At 35.3% G+C, this 22,208-nt stretch overlaps 1 protein-coding gene across 1 annotated transcript in view; it reads right to left on the reverse strand.

Moving 5' to 3' along the window:
• The window catches only part of SGIP1 (SH3GL interacting endocytic adaptor 1), a gene marked incomplete at both ends in the record, with an annotated part of 102,063 nt that overhangs the window by 9,081 nt on the left and 70,774 nt on the right, over positions 1-22,208 (reverse strand). Inside the window, 3 exons of the mRNA XM_084242350.1 lie at positions 1,802-1,934; positions 5,788-5,943; positions 10,654-10,765. Coding sequence (XP_084098476.1) covers positions 1,802-1,934; positions 5,788-5,943; positions 10,654-10,765 — 401 coding nt within the window. The remainder of the gene's footprint in view (positions 1-1,801; positions 1,935-5,787; positions 5,944-10,653; positions 10,766-22,208) is intronic.

Below are 22,208 nucleotides of genomic sequence, written 5' to 3' on the forward strand. Positions count from 1 at the left end.
AGAAATGGCTTTTGACAACAGTTTTTATCACATAACCATTATAATAGTTTTACCTTTAACTATCTTTAGCAGCATAACCATTTTATTTAGAAGTCTATTATAAGAAGCCTCAAAGCAGAGCAGACTCATCCTTTGCCCGTTTCTACTCTTCATCCTCAGCAGGACTTATCTGCGCCATGGTAGTTGTTCTCCCCAGAGAGGTGCTTTTGAACATGTGAGGCTGTATTTTTGACTGCTTCAAATCAAAATATTGGAGGATGCTACTGATGGCCAGAAACTATACATGCTTCAATTTAAGGATAATCCTACAAAATACTAGTTGTGCTTCCTACCCAGTTCCTTGAGTGTTAAAATGAAATGACAGGACCAGGATCACTTAATGTTCACAAACTACTCAGAAATATATTAGTTTGTTCATTCCTTACAACAACATATAATATCTAAATATGAATATCTAGATAAAATATCTAGATAGGAATCATCGCTATTCTAATTTTCAGGTGAGGAAACTGAGATTCATAGACTCTGTGCCCAAGGTCGGTGACCTTAGCCAGTAGGATGTAGTTACCGTTAACTAATTAAATTAGTAACTACTAAGTAGTTAAATTAGTAGTTACCTTTAACTAATTTATACCTTAATACTTTACACTAATCTCACATTGAAATAGGCAATATCTGTCTATGTTCTAAGTTCACTTAACAAATATGGAAACTAAAAATGATAATTAAACTTTCATTGCAGCCTATGGGGTATATTAGTGTCACCTGGAGGAATGATAAAAAGTATAGATATTTGGGTCTCATATTGAAAGAATTAAGTCAAAATCTTTAGGAGAGGAGTATCAAGGACCTACAGATATGTATCTTTATCTCTGAATTGATATGGTCTTAATACAAATGCTTAATGTCTATATCTCTATCAGTATTTATACATAACATACACATCTACCTATGTATCTATCTATCATATGGCACCAGCTCAGAATTAACATTTTTTTACAAGTTCCTTAGTAATCGTAAAGTAGTCGTGTCTGAGACACACTGAGGTCTATTAAAATATAACTTAAAATATTATTTCATCTTAGAAAGATAATTTGTATGTATTTTAATAACAAATATTGCAAATGACCTAGGAGATCTAGTGGCTGGGACTCAATTAGGTATTATAGCATTCTGGTTGGAAGTAATTTGGGATAAAGACAATCCTAGATACAAAAAAACAAGTTCTCAAATATTATATTGCATCTTACTAAACATTCTTTTAGCATTGAATTATTTCTTAACATAAGTTTCATTAAAAATATTTCATAGAACTATCACATTACAGAGGAAAACCCCAGATTATTTATATTTAATCATTTATAAGAAGAGGTTTTAGTACAGTAATGTTCTTTTCTTTATTTTTTTTATTGAAGAAATGTTGGTTTGCAACATTATAAATGTTTTAGAGATATAGATTTACACCTTTTGAATGTAATGTTCTTAATGAAATTACAGTGATCTAGTTTATCAATACTTATAATCTTAATTGATATAGTATTCTGCAAATTTATTTTTATGGCATGTTGCCCTAACTTTTTAATAAAGTATTTTACTTATAAGTTTAAATGGATGAGAATAGGTACAAATATTTATGTCACAAGTAGTTTCCATGCAGATATTTAAAGTTTCTATTTTCTTATAAATTATATTTCTTACATAGTAGAATAGAAATATTTCTTTATTTACTTTTATCTAATGTTAGGTACTTTAGAATATACATTTGTAATATGAGAGATCCTGACCGTATAAATTAGTTTACCTGGTATTTGAGCATGTCCACATTATAATATGTAGCCTGGGGTTTTTGTTCCGACACTTTCTTTAGGTGCGTCATCAAATTTGGCATGTTTACCCAGAATTCCTTGGTATTGGCATCATTTTGGGTGTTATCACTATTCAATTGGGAAGAAAAACGATTGAGTAGCAATTTATAGCAAATATAAACCACAAAAGAAGCATTTTAGCAAATTGTCCTCTGACTCTAGATACATCTTTGATAGTTTGCAAAGAAAAAGGGAAACAAATGAGGAGATAAATAGTTGGGACTTCATCAAACTAAAAAGCACTGTACAGCAAAAGAGACAGTATCCAAAATGAAGAGACATTCTACTGAATGGGAGAAAATATTTGCATATCATACAACTGATAAAGGACTGATGTCAAAGATCTACAAAGAACTTACGCAACTCAACAAAAACAAAGCAAACTACCTCATCAAAAAATGGGCAGAAAAGGGGCATCCCTGGTGGCACAGGGGTAAAAGTCTCAGTGCTATGAAGCTATCATCAGCCACTGTGGCATGAGTTTGATCCCCTGTCAGGGAGTTAACCTACATGGTGCAGCAGACCTCTCCTGTCTTGCCTGTTGCTCCCCTCAGCAGTGTATTTCAGTAGAGCTGCCTGTTCTGCTCCCCACTCTGTCACTGGTGAGTCCTCTCACCCCACTCCCACACCCTCTGGCCTACACCCCAGTTCTTTCCTGCATAAATAAATAAAAATAAATATTTTGAAAAATTCAAATACTCAAATTCTCAATTCTTTTAAAAAAAAAAAATGGGCAGAAGGGCTGAAAAGACACTTCTCCAAAGAAGAAATGCATATGAGAAAGAGATAATATTATTAGCAGTAGCTTGCTTTTAGTACCATTGCAGTTTGAAATGGAATTATGTTAATTGGTTAAAACCCATAGGGAAGCATTATTGTATTGCTATAAATCTCAGTGAGTGTCCAGTAATACCAACCAATCATGATGATAATTGGTTGCTTTAAAGAGTGAATTATTTATTAACCTAAACTTAATAGCCTTTTCTACATCACCACAGTTTCCTCTGAATTAGTCTGCTAATGCAATCAAGAAGCTAAGTGCATCGATTCTTTTTTTAATTGACTTGAACGGTACTTTTTCAAAAATTACCAAGTTAAAATTGGCCAAATGTCAATGTGGTCTTTATTACCAATGAGAAAAGGGCAATATTAAAATTACCATGCTATATTTTTAGTATTCACAATATTTCAACCAAGAGTTTTTAATCCATGAAAAGTGTCACTTCCCTTACAAGATGATCCTGGATTTAAATCATGGTAGTTACAGTAAAGGATTAGAGTCCAGTCCTGATGAACTAAGGAGTTTTGTATTCCTAAGAAAGTCCTTAGCTTTGCTTAGAGAGTTGACCACAGGCTACTCAGCTAAATTATTTGGCAAATGTTTGTCCCAAAGACAAAAATTAAAATAAAAAAAAAAAAAGGAATTAGGTAAGAGTATGAAAAGTGGTTGCTCACTTCTCATGTAATAAGGATAATGAGGGCCCAACTGATTCAGTGACTTGACACATAACTTGTTTATTGACATTTCACTTTTAAAATATCTTATGTAATACATAAAAATAGATAGAACTTTGAGCACTGATGATGTGCTAAGCATACCACTTAGATGCATTATTAACTATTTCATAAAAATCTACTTTGCAAGGGAAGAATTATTATTTTCATTTTTAAAGATGAGTACATGTTACAAAAAGAAAGTTAAAGGTTAAGAAGAGAGATTAGTGATAAAGGCAGATCTAAGGTAGGTTGCTATGATTCAGCCTCTTGAATTGAAACAAATGAAGAGATCTGAGTCAGAAATCATGAAGGCCTTAAAACAGCTACTGGTCTGTTAGGAGGGCGTGTTTGTGGGGGCCACGTCTAGCATGACTCATGCAGTTCAGCTGTGCTCTGGTTATTGAGAACAAGGTAATGTTCTATGACTTTGGGCATGTAGGAAATGGATGAAAAGGCACGTGGACACTGAGACTTTGCAACTGGTCAAACTGAGCTAAGAGTGATGATGGTGCCATCCAAGCTTTTATTATCTCAAACATCCAAATTCCCTGCGACTCCCAGAACTATAGCTACACAAAGAGGTAGCAAATAAGATAACAAAGAGGTAGAAAGTCAGAGAAATGAAGTGGTTTAAGGTTGAACAACCAGTAAGTTAGCAGATTCAGGATTAAGAAGGAAGAACCATGAAAAATAAAATTAACTGGCTAATGTGCATATCATATACATGGAAGGGAGCTGAAGTAAGAATTCACTGATTTCCAATCATCAATCACATTTGTCTTTCATCTTGCTGGGTCATTTCTTTTGCTTTTTTAAAACCTGGAATCATGTTTATCAGTTAAGATATCATGAGCCCCAAAGAGGGGGCGATAATGTTGGTAATCACCTGAAAGGTCTGTGATTTTTTTTTTTCTCCACTGGAATGATCAAGAAGTTTTGTTCAATGAAGAAAGTGAGTGACTATATTTGTTTTCAAATAACCTTTATTTATTTCTACATACATACCTGGCTTGACTAAATTCTTTAAGTTATGGTTGGGCTATTGATTCATTCAACAAATATTACTTGTCCCTACTAGATGCCAGGTACAGTGGAAGGTACTGAGGATATGCTGATGAACCCATAAAACCTATGTCTAGTCCCTCATGGGTTTTATAGTCCAGAGGAGGATATGGGTGAACAAAGAAACACAAATAGACATAATTATAAATTATGTTAGGTACAACAAGGGGAAAGAATAGGGTACCTTGATAGAGAATGACAAGAAGACATACATAATTTGGGAATGGCAGTGAGAGTGGGGAGGAGAGTAGGATGGGATGGGTGGTCAGGGGAGATTAAGTGAAAGTGAGATCCAAAAAATGAGCAGGAGTTAGGTGAAGAAGGGCTTCAGTAGGGAGGAATGCAGAGGAAACGAACAATATTGGATGCAGAGGAAACTCATATGCAGAGATATGGGAAAGTACTGAGGCTGTTTATAAAGCTGGCAGGTCTGGCCCAAGCTATGATTCTGGAATGGGGGTGAACAGGGGATGAGGATAGAGAGGCAGGCCACCAGAAGATTATGGGCCAGGAAGATCTGGATGTAGGATCATCTACATGCAGCTGTCATATGTAGAAAGGGGCAAGATTGGTCATCGGGAGAAGAAAGAAAGCAGGTACAGTGGCCCAGGGGCATGACAGTGGTCATTTGGACAAAAGAAGTCATGAAAAATTAAAAAGGTGGTCATTTTAGAGATTTTTTTAGATGGAATGTCAAGACGATGATGGAGAAGAAACTGTCAAGAATGACTCCTTTTGTCTCATTCATTACAAATAATTAGCTTGTTAATCATTTATAACAGCAGGCACATGTGTCTGTGTGGATGTGCGTGTATGTATAATAAAGACTCATATTCAGATTTAATAGTTAGAAATTGTGAAGTACATTTGTATAAACAAATTCACATGAGTTTCTTTGACTTTGTACATGCAAAGTTCCATCAAAACAATTATCATTACAGTGATTTTCAAACTCATGTAAAGAGTAATTCACAGTTCAAATATCATTTGACTTGAAAAGATGCTAATGGGGGTTTTGTATCTATTATTGGGTTTATTTCCAACCATCTTCATCCATTGTCTACTGATAGTAAGTAAAACAATGAATAAATTCTCACTACTACAGATTTTATTTCCTAAATGTCACTAGTTATTTGAGATAATTGGCCATTAAAAAAATACATCTGCATATGCAGTTACACAAACATACACAATTACTCACAAAAACTGACAACTGGTAGAAGGTTTAGGTTTGAATCTGCCAGCATTTCTGTGTAGTGAAAATTACTCTATAGGCTACTCTCTTGTCAAGGTACATTGCTTATCTCAGGATAGTGTTAAGTCACATACAGCCCTAAAAAAATTTTGTGCAAAGTATACTCACCAGCAGAGAAGTTGGGGATTTGGCAGGACATGTTCTAACCTGCCGAAATTTGTCACCCGAAAGGTCAGAGCAGCTGGCGATGGGTTATTGGCAAAGTGTCTGGTGATTCCAGCAGGAAAGGATAACACCATTTCTCCAGTAATCTTCACGATACATCTGGCTCATCAAACCACACAAAAAGCAGAAAGAGGAAACCCAGTCAATGTGTTGTGAATCAAAACAGTTTTGAAAAACATCCATGTAACAATAAGACATAGAAGAAGAGAAGGGTAAGCTCTTACAGTTCTGCTTTCACTCACTAAACCTGACAACTCAAAGATTTATTTCAACACTTATCAAAAAAAAAAGTGTCTATTTTGTTGACTGTGTTTCTGAACTGTCAGAAAAAAATGGCAGTTTTATTGTAAAAAAGTAAAAAATTCTCTATGTTCACCTCACAAGTAGAATCATCTACACTGGTGGTTTTCTTACCTTAATTTCTTAATTTTTGGCGACATTTCTGAAGATAGTAAATTGCTACAGTGTTATCACACAATTCATTGGGAATTATTTTAGTTTGCTAAGTGACATTATTGATGCCTTGAACCTGCTCATTTATATATACATGAAGTAGACTTCATGCTCTCACTTAGCTAGTTCTTTGTTCTATTAACTTGTTTATTTGGTCAAAATGCTAAAATCACTGTATAGGTTAACACCCCAAGATGGTAGTTTGGAATGAAGAAGAATCCTATTATTTAAGAGGTTTTCATGGAGGTATAATTGACATGCCATAAATTTCACTTATTTATATTGTAAAGTTTCATAACTTTTGGCATAATATACATCTGTGAAATCATCACCAAATCAGGATAATGAATATATCCACTGTTTCTATAAGTTTCCTCATGCCCCTCTCATGCCATTCTTCCATTCTCTATCCCTAGGCAACTGTTGATATGCTTTCTGACACTATACATCAATTTCTAGAATCTTATATAAACAGAATCATAAAACGTGTGCTTTTTTGACCGAAGAGATCTGAATTATTTCACCCAGGACAATTATTTTGAGATACATATATGTAGTATGAAAATTAATAATTTACTCCTTTTTATTGTTTTGTAGCATTTTAGATATGTCACTGTGATGATAGGAAAGGGTACAATATATAAGAGTAACTTAAGTTTTTTAAGGATTACAGAATGAATCCCTGAACCTCTTATTTTAAGCACCAGGTTTGCTTATGCTGGAGCTAATAGTGTATTAGTATATTTCCCCAGCTAATAGCAAAAGTCTAGCTGTTCTCTGCCTATGGACTGCTGAAAAATTTAATTTAAAACTAAAATAATTCCCAATACCTGTTACAGGCATTCTGGATACTCAGAGGAAGAGCATATAGTTATATTGAATAGATTGTATATCATAGTATATAATAAACAGTGTATTTTTTCCAATGTATGATCTGAAAACACATGTGGAAGGCTTTGATAAAGGATGAGAAGACTCATAGGCAAAAGCAAATCCATATGCTTTTTTTGCATCATTTCTCTGTATAGCTGTGTGTTTTTCTCCCCTATCCCCGCCCCATGATTGAACTTTGGAACTTGAGTTATTTCTTTGAAAATAAATAACAAAGGAAGAACTATGCAAATGATTCACTACCTGGAGATGATATTAAATATAGAAGAATGTTGCTTCATGATATGTTCATGAGTTTCAGATCTAATAATTGCAATGAAATATTCTGAATTTTCCATCTACTGACTATAACTTCTTATGGCAACACAATTGAAAATGCATTCAATATGTGCTGTGATTCACATGTCAAAGGCTCTGTTAATTTGGAAGGATATAGAAAAACCCTAATATTCATTTGGCTCAAGTGCCACATCGTGGGAATGCTAAAGTCTTGGATACCAGACTCACTGGTTCAGAGCCGTCACAGATTAATGGGAAAACTAGAACTGTTGGAAGAGCCAGCTTGCACAGGGACAAGACTACAGGTGGCTGTTGGGCTGCCACACAGCTTCTTGGAATTAAAAGACATATTATCTATACCTTTCCTGTGTTGACTTTGTGTTATATTTATGCACAATTCTTATTTTGCATATTACCTATCTATCCCCTGTCTAGTGCAGTATCAGCACATAGTAGCCATTCTGTAAATGTAAGTGAATAATTCAACTCAACTTTTACAGCAAATAGGCATTGAGTACTCCACACCGGATCCTGGGTTAGGTGCTGAGGGTACAACAATGAGCAAAATGCTCAAAGTCCCAGTTCTCATGAGTCTTGCATCCTCAGTGGGGGAAAGACAGACAGTGCACAACTGAAAACATGCAACATGTTAATTAGAGAGAAGGACTATGGAGATAAAGAAAGCAAGGTAAGGAGGAATGAAGAGTTGATAGCAGGTGGAGTGCCATTATTTTACAGTGGATGGACAGGGAGGGTGTCTTTGACAAATCTGGTTAAGAATCATGAAGGAAAAATGGAGGACAGCCATTCTGAGAGTGGAGAGAATATTTCATCAGGGGAGAAGGAGAAACAAATACAAAGATGTTGGGGCAGATTTGGGGTTGGGATGATGAAAGAGAAATAACCATGAAGCCAGTGTGGCTGGTGGAGTGAATAAGGAGGTGAGTGATGGAGATAAGTCCAGAGATAGGGAGGAGCTGATAGAAATACAATGAGAAAGGTGACAACAGAGATGGGGTAGAGTCCAGGAAGGACAGATCAAGGAGGGCCTTATAGACTATTTTAAAGCATTTGGTTTTTACTTGGAACAAAATAGGAGGATATTGAACCTATGACTTGATATCTTGAGAATAGATTTTAGGTCTTCCTGAATAATGAATGCATGAATGAACGAATGCATGAAAGCCAACTAGTAAACAAAGCAAAGAAGAATCCATTGTGTGATTCTCAGTGTTTTTCATTCTGGGATATGGCATCTCTCCATACCCCTACCTATTCAATTTTTTAAAGTCTGTCTTTGTTCACTTTTCTCAATTCAGGTCAACCTGAATTGAGGTTCAACCTAGCTTTTTAAGGTATAGGTCAACCAATAATATGTAGTTTTTAGAACTGGTTTGAGAACATTATATAAATTCTTTTTTTCAAAGAAGATTGTACAGAATAAACATGCATGCATAAAGTATGTAGGCAATCTAACTCACAATACTCTAACAATTCAAAGGCATATGGTATATGAGGTTGCTTTTAACTTCTATTGCTATGTGGATGTGGCACATGAATTTCCTGCTTTGAAGATAAAATAGAAAGGACAAAGGAGAAACGAGTGTATCATATGTTGAAGCTTGATTCCACATGTGATGGTATTTGGAGATGGAAACTTTGGGAGATGGTTAGGCCATGAGGATGAGCCCTCCTGAATGGGGCCAGAGCAATTATTTAAAAAAGGCCCCACAGAACTTCTGAGCCCCTTCCATCATGTGAGGTTACTAAGAACCAAAAATTGACTCTCATCAGATACGGAATCTGCCAACTGCTTGATCTTGGACGGCCCAGCTTCCAGAATTGTGAAAAATAAATTTTAGTTATTTATGAGCCACCCTGTCTATGGCATTCTGTTACAGCAGCCCCCACAGACTAGGAAACCAGAGTCCACAGTGCTGTGTCTCTGCAATACTCTGGGCCTAGAATAAAACCTAGAGGTGGCTGAAAAGGACATGACATTTAGGGAAATTGATAGACCCCAGTGGCTTGGTGGGACACTTAAGGAACAGTTTATAATTATATTCATTTCCCAGCATAATACTTTCATTTAGATTTTAAAATATGAGTGTTTCTGAAGTATAAAGAGGATTCATGATTTGCCACACAGTTTCCCATCTAAAATATAGTTAGAGATCCAAATTCCAGTTATACTTAATTAGCACTGTTTCAAAATTTATATAAAATAGTCTAATTCTATATACACATTAGTTTTTTCCTTTTCATTCTTATTTCCATAGAAAGTAATGTATTCCAAGTCCTAATTCTTGTAAGTTAAAAAAAAAAGAATAATTCTTTCCTCACTGCGGTTTATTCTCTATCAAATTCAGTCTTGGAATTATGTTAGTAATACATTTGAAAATCATTTTGACTTAGTTATTTAGTGTGGATGTTTAATCACTTTTAACTTTTTTTGGATCATGAATCCCTTCGTGAAATTGATGGCTAGCGGCCCTCTCTATGGAAAGAGCACATATGCCCACACGCAAAAGATCTGTTATTTGAGGGAGTACATAGACTTCCTGAAACCTATCCAGAAAACTCTATGTAGACAGTGAAAATACTCACTCATATTAAGTATTCATGATCAAGTTCATGATCGGTGTGTACTGATATAAGTGAAATTAAGTTCACGTAAGTGGATAGTGGTACGTTTTTCCCTAGAATTTTTACTTTTCTGTGATTATATTTTGGGGGTGCAGTTTTTCCCTACTTAGTTTAACATATAACATGTCTTCTTACTAATCTGTTGTAGGAAGGTTTTATTGAATGTTCATTCCAATGCATTATTGTTTAAATTTATCTGTGGGTGATTCCTACGCAGGAATATTCAAACAATAAAAGAAATGATTTGGACTCAACTTACTTTTGTGAAATGATAAATTTTCTTCTTGTTGACAGAGTTGGGTCGAGGTTTTCTTTTATTTGGAACCAAAACTGAATCAGAGATTTATGGTTACCATACTAAACTTTTGGTGCATTTTTTAAAGCATTGAAGTAATATTCTTAATTAAATTTTCTTCTCTACCTAATATTAGCTGGATTTTTGGGGGTGTTTTAGGATAAGAAATGAAATAGTTTATTTAGGGTGTTCCCCACTGACTAGAATGGAGTTTGGAGACTACAGTGGCTCAAGGCCCAGCTTACTTGCTTGGATCTGCTCCTTTGAAGTAGGCATTGACCGTTTCTGTAAATGCTGCTGCTACAGGGAGGGTGTCTTGGGCTCCCATCGTTAAGGGACTGGGTCCCCTGGAAGAACCTGCATTAAATGAAAAACTTTCATTTATTATGAACATAGGAGACATCTTAGTATATGTGGAACTAAAAGTCCCTTAAAAGACTAAAGGATGAAATGTGTTACTGAAAACAAAAGTAATATAATGTGCTAAGAATCATAATATTCTCAACATAGAGCTCAAGTATTTAAGAGGAAATATTTGGCTGTTTTACAGACAAACACACTTGAAACTAATTCAATTATGTATTTTACTACAGAAAAAATCCAAGCAGAAGAATAAAGTCAGGAGTTTTCAGTGTTTTGTATAACATATAAGGCAGTCCTTGCATGACAGTTTGTACAGCAGGTAGTTAATAAAGAAAATCTTCAGCTTCCTATTTTATCATTCTACCTCTACAATTGCCCTTATTAAAACTTTTTTCATTTCTTCATTTTGAAGGGGTAAAAAACCCATGTGGTTTGATGTTGTATATTGTCCTTTTCTGAATTATTTCCATTTCAAAAACTTCAATTATTCTCAGATCAAATAGGCTCAATTTTACATGCTCAAAATCATATATAATCAAAATCTACATCTTAGCACAAACACAAAAATGCATCAATTTATATGATTAAAAATAACAGTATTCATGTTTATTGAAAACCTACGCTATATTAGCAGGTTACCTTATAAGCACTACCTCATTCAAGTCCCGCATTAGCCCTTTGGGGTAAGCATTATCATTCCCATTTTACATTAGAAAACTGAAACTCAAATTGGTAAGTTACTTGCCCAACAAAACAGAACATAGTTAGTTAAGTAGAAACTAAAATTCACATTTTTTTGCTGCCCAAAAGGCTCGTGTTTTTCCTATTATACCATATATTTGCCTAAACATTTTCTTGAATAGTTTTGACATAACTTGAGGTTTCCAAAAGCAGCAAAGTTGAGATTATTGTCTTTGTTATTAATTTCAAGGCAAGGTAGTGGACATTGAAGTTTTAGTAGTTACAGAGCTTTTAATGAACTACAGGCTCACAGCTTCTTTCTACCAAACACAGCACATTTACTACAGCCAACCTTGTCTCAGACTACATGTTATGCTTTCAAAAATTTTGCCTTCAGTAACTTCTGTTCTCTTTCCCAGGTACAAAAAGATCTACCCATTATGTATCTTCCTCCTTGATAAAGTTTTCCCTAATAATTCTAGCTTATGCATGTCTCTTCTTTTTCTATCTTCTCTTCATTTTTAGTATCTTGAACTTGGTAACTGAACATTAATTTAACAAGCATATGTTTACGATTATATTTCATGGGCTATGATAAGTACTGGGGATTAAAAGCTAAAAATAATTCTTTTCCTCAAGTTGCTACAGATTATCATTATCACAACATTTGTGACTAACATTACCTCCACTGCCACTCTTTGTTTTATGCTTTGTAGTTGAGGGAACTAGGGTTCTGAGTTCATACAACTTGTTTGGTCTTGATAGCAGAATATTTATGATTGGTAGCCAGGTATATGTAAGTGCAAAGTTTAGGCTATGAACTCTATATTATTTCACTCCTTAGTAATCAATTATAGTACCATTTGAGAGCAAGGAAACAAGTATAGAACTGTTGGATGAGTCTTAAGATGAAGTATGCAGGTTTAAGTCTTTGCTGTTCACAGACTAAGCATTTATGAGGAAGGAAGTCTGACGTGAACTTCTTTTATGGGACTTCCCTAAATCAGAGCCAGGATGACACTGACCTTTCATTAAATATATGTTGAATTGTACCCATTGTTGAATTAGACCTGAGTTCATGCACATGTATAAATAAAGAGGGCACACTGAACAGAGGCCATTATTTTTTAACTGTGCTACTCAGTTTATTTGTTCACTTATTCATTCAAATGCTTACTGCATGACTACTAGGTCCCAGAAGAGAATGGCTTTCCCACCTTTGACTCTAACTGGATGAGAGTGGTGAGAATGCTGGATTCTCACCATGGATCAGGGACGTAGCCACCACATGGCTGAAGAGTTTGGTGAGGAGATACATAGATTATCAATCAAATAAGTAGAATAATTCGATAAATTCAGTGAGAAAGCGATGAGTAAAGTATTATGAAAGCATTAAAGGTTGCTTGAATAGATGAGGAAATGTTTCCTTGAAAAAGTGGTATTAGAGCTATGGTTTGAGGATAAACATGATTTTATAAAGAGAAGGAAGAAGATCCAGCAAGTATGTGTGTATGGAATTGAGAAACCACAGGAAGTATGACATTGTGTGTGCATATGTGAGTGTGAGCATGTGTGAATATTGTGGGTATTGAACAAAGAGACATGGAAAGATAGGAGTCTTAGGGTTAGGAATTAGGTGATGAAGAGTTTTGTATAAATATTTAGAAAATGTTATCTTCATTTTTTGTAGGTTTTAACATCATAGAGACATTTTGGTAATCTAATACAAATCGGTAGATGCTTTTTAGAACAGAGAGCATGTACATACATTAATATTATTTGAAATAGAATTATACATTTCTTGAAGTTCTTTGGGATTCCAGTGCTGAGTGAAGACCCCCTTCTAGAGCAGATGGGAGGCTCCTGAAATATTTGAAATAGGTGTTTACAATGGGGCTTGAGTTTAGATCACCCTAGTTATAGTATGATGGATAATTTAGTGAGGGAGACAATAATGTTGGTGAGGAGAGATCTTTGAAAGAAAAAAATGTTGATAACAAATGTAGATGGTATTAGACAATGGACATATTTTTCAGTTTTTCAAAGCATTTAATGTTCTTCCATGCTGTTCATGTGAATAAAATAGTGAAAGATGGATAATAATCTTGCAAGTAAATTGACAGGTGAATCACAATATCCAATGAACATGAATCAATGGTTCTATGTTCCTTGGGCAGGGAAATGCTAATGGACTATTCCAAAGATTTATCCTACTCTGGTATCTATAGTGCCTTTGATAAAACTAGAAAAGAAGCTCAGAAATGTCACACTTTTGTGGCTAAGAGCATGGGATTTGGCATCATTTCTACTTGGGAATTGAGTCCTATATCTGACATTTTAATCTAAATGATCTTTGGTAGGGATAATATAATAATATCCATTTTTGAAGGCTTGTTTTGAGGATAAAATGAAGTACACCATTCAACATTCTTGATTTATAGTATGCCCACCAATAATGATTAGCTATTTTTGTGATTATTATCACAACTTAAGATAATACAGTGTCTATCTTTAAACATTGACAAACTCATAGTAAAATGACCTCAAACTTTTGAATTACTGAACTGAAACTGCTAAGAAAAGTATCATCACAAACAACTGTGGAGTTATATCTCAAGATTGAACATTCATCAAACAGTTGTAGTTTTTTGGTTATTAAATCATCAGATTTCTATTGTTGGTTTCCAAACATTTTGTCTATTGGGCTATACCAGTACATGAGTAACAGATGAATCACTAGAAATGATGGTGTTACTGTGTTTTGTTTGTCTCCTTTATGTCAAAGCTCATCAGCTTTCAGGATACTTATCCATGAGAAAAAGACCAAAAGCTTCAGTGTAATGCTCTGTAAGGCCATCAGTGGTGGTGCTGCAGTTTGAATGTTTGCATGCCCTCCAAATTCAAATGCTGAAAACCTAAGATGACATTATTTGGGGAGGTGGGCTTTGGGAAGTGCTTAGGTCATGAAACTGGGACACTCATGAATGGGATTAGTGTCCTTTATAAAAGACGACCCAGAGAGTTTCCCACCCTTCCATCATGTTGAGGACACAGCAAGAGGCAATAATCTGCAACTTGGAAGAGGGTCTTAACCAGAACCCAAACATGCTGTTACCCTAATTTTAAACTTCTAGCATCTAGAAGTGTGAGAAATAAGTTTTACTGTTTATAAGCCACCCAGACTGTGGAATTTTGTTAAACAGCCAGAATAGACTAAGATAGGCAATCAGACCCAGATTATCCTTCATGATTTGGCTCCTCTCAACACCTCCAACAATTCTGGGCACTACAGCCCTTAATGCAGATTTAATCAGTAATTTGGGGGAAGGCAAACACATCAAAACTTTACAAACAACCCTTTTTACCTTAAAGGACACACAATTTATAGTCATATTTATTCACATTGCTATTGCGGTTAACATGACGTTTTTTATTTCACTGTTTTTCATTTATTACATAACTTTCCTTATTTCTATCTGGCTACATCTGATTTTCAATAACTATATATTATTCTACAAACATTCTTTAAATTGTGGACCATTTTTAGGCAGCAGTTATTCCAAATCAATCTTTCTTTTCCTTTTAAATAATTTTTTAATGATACAGCTTTATCACTAAAAATAGGATGACTAAATCAAAAGGCAGATAAATTTTTGATTTCTTAGCCTGCCACATGATTTTAAATAAAGATGACACACAATGAAAATGCTCTTAGTAATAAATACATACTTCTATACAGTATCTTAGACAGTCTGTTTAATACAGCTGTTGAAAAATTGGACTAAAACCAAGAATATTTAAAATACTGAGAAAATCAAACCTCACAGTCTAAGAGGACTAAGAGAGCCCTAAAAACTATTTTCAGTGTCTGAAATATTATTACCACACAGGGACTCAGGAGACTAGAGCTCTTTGTCATGAATCTGCAAGTTAATAGGTTTGTGATCCTGGGTAAGTCAATTAGCTGGAAGTTTTTCAACCATAACATGAAGACAATAGGCCACATAATCTCAATGTCTTAAGATCCTGTAATTTGAAGTTGTTTACACACATTAAAAAATTGTTTTGAGCAATAAGAGCAACTATCTGAAAAATAAGCTGCTCTGAAAATAATATCCCTTCCCTGGAGGTTTGGGTAGATCTGTCACATATTAACTGAGCCTCCTACTGTGTACAAGATAGTGATAGGACTTGACAGAAACTTGCAGGAAATAAGACATAGACACAGTGAAAACCTAATTACAGAAACATGTACAAATTCATTTAAAACAACAGTTCAAGCGTGAGCACTGTGAGAATACCAGCCCCTGGCAATCCTGATCTTTTTACTGGTTCCATGATTTTGCCTTTTTAGAATGTTATTATTGTTGAAATGACACAGGATGTAACCTTGTAAGATTGAGTTCTTTTACTTAGTAACATGCATGTAAGTTTCCCCCTCTGCCTTATAACTCTGAAAGGGTTTTTATTCATAGTTTGAAGTTGCATTCAAACTGAATGAGGAGACTTAAAAGAAGGAACTAAGAAGCTTCTGTACTAAGATGCATTTGTTTCTTATTTCTGGTATATCGCTGATTATCTGAAATGACCTTTTGAGGCTTTGGTACTGACCAAGCCCAGGAGCCACCTCTTATATTTCCACCAGATGCATTGATGGGTGTATTTTTTTCCTTTTATGGTAATAATGACCCAAAACATTTTCTGAATGTCCCTCACTCAAAAGAAATAATATAATTCAATAACTTTAAAGTGCATAATGGTTGCCTTTCCTCTGTTCAAAATTGAGGACTTTTAGGCCTCCCTGGTGGCACAAGGGATTAAGATGCAATTTATGAAGCTGTTCACAGCCTCTGCAGCATGAGTTCCCTCTCCTGGCTGGCAAGAGAGCAACCCACATTGCGCAGCAGACCTCTCCGCTGCTCCTCTCAGCAGTGTACTTTGGTCAATCTGCCTGTTCTGTTCCCCACTCCGTCTCTGGTGAAAACTCTCACCACCCCCCCACCCCCACACCTCTGGCCTGTATCCCAGCTCTTGTATGCATAAAGAACTAAATCTTTAAAAAAAAACAAAATTGAAGCCTTTTACTCTCCTAGCAAAGGATGAATTTCGGTCACATTTGACTGACTACAGAAACATAAAACAGAGTTATCAGATGGAAAACTAACAAGAACAATATAATGCTCTAGCCTGGAAAGGAAGATTGCAATGTGTAGACAATTGCAGAATTCATCACATAAGTTGAATTCTTCCTAGAGCTGGAAAAGGGAATAAGAGCCAATGATTAATAGAATAGAAAAGTTAAAGAATATTCATTCATTTATTCTTTCATTCAGGAGTTCACAAGCACTCTATGAGACTTAAGCTATTGATACATGCTCTGTGTAAGAATTATGGAAGTAAAATGATATGGTTCCTGCCTTCTAAGAATTCACAAAGGTATTGTGTAGCAAATGTCATAATGGAATTGAGAAGCATGCTGGGAAAGTATGATCAATGGATAGATTTCAACTGGCAAGAAGTATCCTGGAGGCACAAGGATATGAATTGGCTGAAATTATGTGATAAGAAGGACATTAGTCAGCTGAGAGTATTCCTGTTTGAAAAATAACTTGAGCAAAGACATCAAAGTGAGTCATATCTGTGAATGAAGGGATGGTGAACACAGGGGAAGGTGAGATCATTTCAAGAGATGATCTTGGAAGTAAATGAGAGTATATTCTGAAAGGTTCTAACTACTGAGAAAAGAAACTTGAATTGCAATCTCTATGCAAGGTGGAATTTTGATCATCTTTCTTTGTGGTGTAGCGGCAGGGAGAAATTTGGGGATTTACTGAAGCAGTTCTAGAGAAACAGTAAGGGACTACCATGCCACTTTCATGGAAAGATCTGGAAAATACCACTGAGATAGAAACAGTTGACATTTAGTGGGATGTGGAAAGGGGTAAAAGCTTCCCCTGAGATAGGGAAATGGGTGCAGTTGTTAACCTGGAGAAAAAGAGTCTCCAAGAATGCTAGATTTGGTCATGATGAATGAGTTGTATTGAGACCTCTTAGCTCATGTCTAGTATGAGTCCAGGAGTAGACAGACTGGAGATTTGGTTATTTGCTTAGAGATAAAGTCTGAATTCATGGTGGTGAGGATTTAACTTTGGGGCAATCTTCTATTGGGAAACCATATTGGAAAAGGAATGTGTTGTGACTTGTTCCATTGTGTTTTTTCCCTAAAGAACCACACAAATATTAGTGATTACATTTCAGTGCATAATATTCAATGGTTATGTTTTTTGTGGAATATACTAAGTCCCTAGATCTTTGGCTGACCTATTTCTCACAGTGGTTCATGCTTGAGGGTGTCCCTAACTGATTAACCCAATTGCACTCTGGGTATGACTATTAACCTATGTACCAGATAAGAAAAGTGTAAACATTAAGCTTAGGACAAAAACACCACCTTCTATGTGGCTAGTGCTGCAAATACATGATAGCACAGAGATGACACATTGCCTCTTTACCTTACCTGTTGCCCTTCAAGCCCTCCTGTCCCTTCTTGAGTATGTGTCCTGAATTATAACATTTTCTACACAGTATTATTACTACTTGTTTAATGTCTGGCTTTTATGTTCCATAAATTAATTTTAATATTATCATGCACATAGTAAGTAATTGATAAATACTTGCTGATTGAATACAGTCATAACAAGTCTCTCTCTACAATAAATTATCTAGGCCTTATTCTACAGGTTTTTTCTTTGTTTTCTGTCAGATACCCACCTATTGCAGAATTTCTTCAAATTTCTTCAAATTTCTATCTTCAAATTTCTTTTTTTTTTCTTTCTCCTGACACACAGACATGAACATTTAAAACTGAACATACTATGAAACTGAAGGAACTGTTTATATTTATTGTGTATATCAAATAAAAATAATGACTCGTATAAACCTTGAAAATAACTGGATAATCAATTTGGTACTTCCTTGATTAAAAATGGGAAGAAAGTTGGTTTCTCTTTATCTATTAAAAATTAGCTCTTGAGAAAAACTTAAAAATTTTTCCTACTCAAGTCTGCAGTGAACTTGATGTATATTCATATTCAAAAGAAGGAATAGTTATTTGTTAATATTAGAGTTTGACTTAAAAGACTCATGGTCACTCCAATATGCATATGCCTAGACATGTTTATAATAAATATTCTCACCAAGAGTCAGGAATGTCTTCATATGTTTATAGGTATGTGTACAAAATTGATTATGATGCATACACAGCAAAATGCTAAAGTTTTCCATATTTATTTACTAATTCTGCAATAGGTAGGTATCTGACAGAGGAAAGGAGGCCTAGATAATTTACTGCAGGGAGAGACCTGCTATGACTGTATTCTATCAGCAAGAATTTATTGAATACTTACTATGTGCATGATAATATTAAAATTATTTTATGGAACATAAAAGCCAGACATTAAACAAGTAGTAATAATACTGTGTAGAAAATGTTATAATTCAGGAGCTAGGAGTTAGGAAGAACTTCCAGAGGAAGATATGGGAATGACATTTAAGCCTACCCAGAGTCTGCTTTGAAGAAATATGAAATGTTGCTGAATTAGACTTCTCATATAAAATTCTAAGGTGTAGATGTAGATGTTAAATTGTAAGGTGTAGATGTTAACCTACAGGTATACTGGTGTTATTCTAGATAGCAGGAATAGAGAAAGTATCCCCAATTAATTTATTGATTTATCACTTTATTACTTTACTCTCTGTATGCACACACATATAAGTATATCTATAGAGCTAAATGAGAAAATATGGAATATGTACTGAGAGAGAGAGAGAGAGAGAGAGAAAGAGAGAGAGAAAGAGAGAGAGAGAGAGAGAGAGAGACAGAGAGAGAGTTTGTGTGATATGTTTGCATATGCATTGGCTATGGAATTCACCTTCTAGGTCTGATTCTAGCCTCAGCACAATGTATTAGTTTCCTCCTCTGGAAATAGGACTAGCAGTTGCTCCTATTTCACAGGTGTTTAGTCAAGATTAAAATAGCCAGTCACTGAGGTCCTTGCACATGAGGTGCTCACTATTACCTGTTACCACTGTTGTCTAATTTCACACACCCCTTCCTTGTAAGATGGCCGTGTTAGTTTTGCCTGCTTTGGAGAAGTCTCAGTTGCATTACTCTGGTTATCGTCCACAGAAAAACATCTGGCAACTTGACCTGCTGTGAGTTGCTACATGGCCTCCCTCCTGCTCAGTGGGGACAAAAAGTCATCTTTTCTTCACTGCTTAGGGAGCAGATGATTCTGAAGCAGAAGCCTCCTCCCTGCTGGACACCCACAATGACACTGGAGTCTATCATTACTGCCGACTTGTGGAGACTAATGATCTGCCTAGTGATGATCTCCCAAGGGTGCGGTGTTAACGCTGATGAGAGCTAGTGGAAGCCAATCTGTCACCATGCCTTTTATTAAAGGATTTGCGAACCAGGACATCTCAACATTTTGATTGATAATGAATTTCAAACTTCCTGAGAAAAGAGCAGAGAATGACCAGGGGAACTGCTTTAACTTTGCTGTTGTGAGCCTTAGTAATGCAATAGCTTTTTAGTTATTATGTGTCTTCTGAGAAGAACTCTCCAGAGACTGAGGCTGCTCTCACCTGTTGTACTCTTCTGGTCAACGAATGACTACCCCAGGCAGAAAGGAGAGCTGACATGTGAATGAAGAAGTGAGCCAAAGAGGTGCTGTTAAAACCTGGGAGAATACCACTTTAAGCTGTTTGATGTATCTGGAATGAATATATTTAATCAACACCATAGATGCTCCTAATAGATTTTAGTGAGTTACTTGTAAATTATCTATGTAAACCATAAAGCACGATACAAATGTGCTCATTTCCTAAAATAATAGTTAACATTAATGAATACTTCATATGTGCTAAGCACATGCTAAGAGTTTTGTGTGCGTTACTTCACTTAGGAAATCAAAGGTTCATTGTGGGTCTTTAAGATAAGGAATTTAAGAGATCATTGCACTTAGCATTTTAATCTTTTTGTTGTCAGCAATCTTGAAACATGCCTATGGTAATTTCTTTCCAGACTTTCGACAGGCAGTTTTCGTGCACTTGTTCCTCTCTTCTGCTGGCTCTGCTGTGATAAGTCTCCAGGACACAAGTAAATATGACCTTGAAGCTTCTTTTCCTGCTGGCTTACATTCACACTGTGTGCTATTTACAATTGTGTTCTTAGTTTTCACAGTAATTATAGCATGGCTTCCCGTAAGATCTGCGTTAGAGGCTTGAAATGTGCCCCCAAGAAAACACAAAAGATTATTCCAGAGAACTGGCAAGGGAGAAAGGGTGATGTTAGTTTTTCCAGGATGTTTTGGTGACTTGTAAGGCTTGCAGCTGTCATTGTACAGGGTGAATCCAGGAAGCGGAAGAAAGAGTTATCTATGTTGGTTATTCCTTTCCTTAGATTTTGCTGGACCGCTCAAAGCCTTCTCCCCATGAAACTGGCAGCTCAAATAGCAGGCTTTCAGGCAGTCAGGCTATGACAGACGGCATTCTCTAGCATCTACATTCATAAGTATCAACCCCCTACAGGGAATAACTTTCAGTAGTGTTCAAAATTACAGATTCTACTTTTTAACTGTAAGTGCAACAACAGGAAGCATTCAAGAAATGAATAAAGGAGAAATGCAGAATCCTCAGTGTTATCCAGATCCTAATGACTCCCAACTTCCATTTGTGATATTTTTGGTGACAAAATAGAATATATACATACCTATTTTTTATTAATGGATGGTTAGGTTTTTACTTTTTTCTTTTGTTATTTTGTGAAATGGTTCAATGAACAACATTAAATCTATATTCTCATGTGCTTGTCTGAATTTTTCCTGAAGATTAAGTGGTTGAAAGTTGTATTCCTAAAGAATTTGCACATTTTAAGTATATCAGATATTACCAAACATTCCTCCAAGAAGTTCACACATGATGATTTATGTCAATATTTTTCACCTTTTCTGATCTAATAAGGAAAAGGCTATATGTGGTTATACTTAGCTCCATTTTTGTTTTGAAAAAACTTTTACTGGCAATATAGCATTTCATTCTTTCACTAATCATGCTTTTATTCACTTCAACTATCAAGCATTTGAATTGTTTCAAGTTTTCCCGCAGGCAATGAACATCCTTATACACAACACACATAAGTCTTTGGCTCTAAAATATTTCCTTATAATACATTTTGAAAATTGGAATTATAGATTAAAAGTTATAAAACTTTTAAAGGTTCAAGGTACACATTGCAAAACAGTTTTAAAAAGATTGCAGCAGGCTTTTATTTCCACAGACATTATATTAAAGTGATTCATTATATTCTCACAAGCATAACATAATCATTTTTTCAGATCTTTTCTAATCTTACCTGTCTTTCCCTTTGCAGTACTTTGATTATCAAAGTGAGTCTGAACTTATTTCCATACCTTTTAATGTATGCTTCTTCTGTGAATATTTTTCTCCATTTTTTAAAGTCTTAATATTCCAACTTGCACTTGAGTAAATCTCTGACAGGCTAATAATATGCCAGTGTTGTCAACTACATAACCTGATCTTCAAGTAGCCACCACTTCTGTGACCACACATGCCAGATTTCCCAACAAAAACATATTCCTCCTGCCCACTGTTCTCAGATGTATGTTTTAGAACCTCTAACTCCCCTTTTTCCTTAACCCATGTTACTGTTCCCGACCTTTGTAGCTGGAAA

This window comes from Talpa europaea (assembly GCF_964194135.1).
Source record: "Talpa europaea genome assembly, chromosome: 9".
Lineage (NCBI taxonomy): Eukaryota > Metazoa > Chordata > Mammalia > Eulipotyphla > Talpidae > Talpa > Talpa europaea.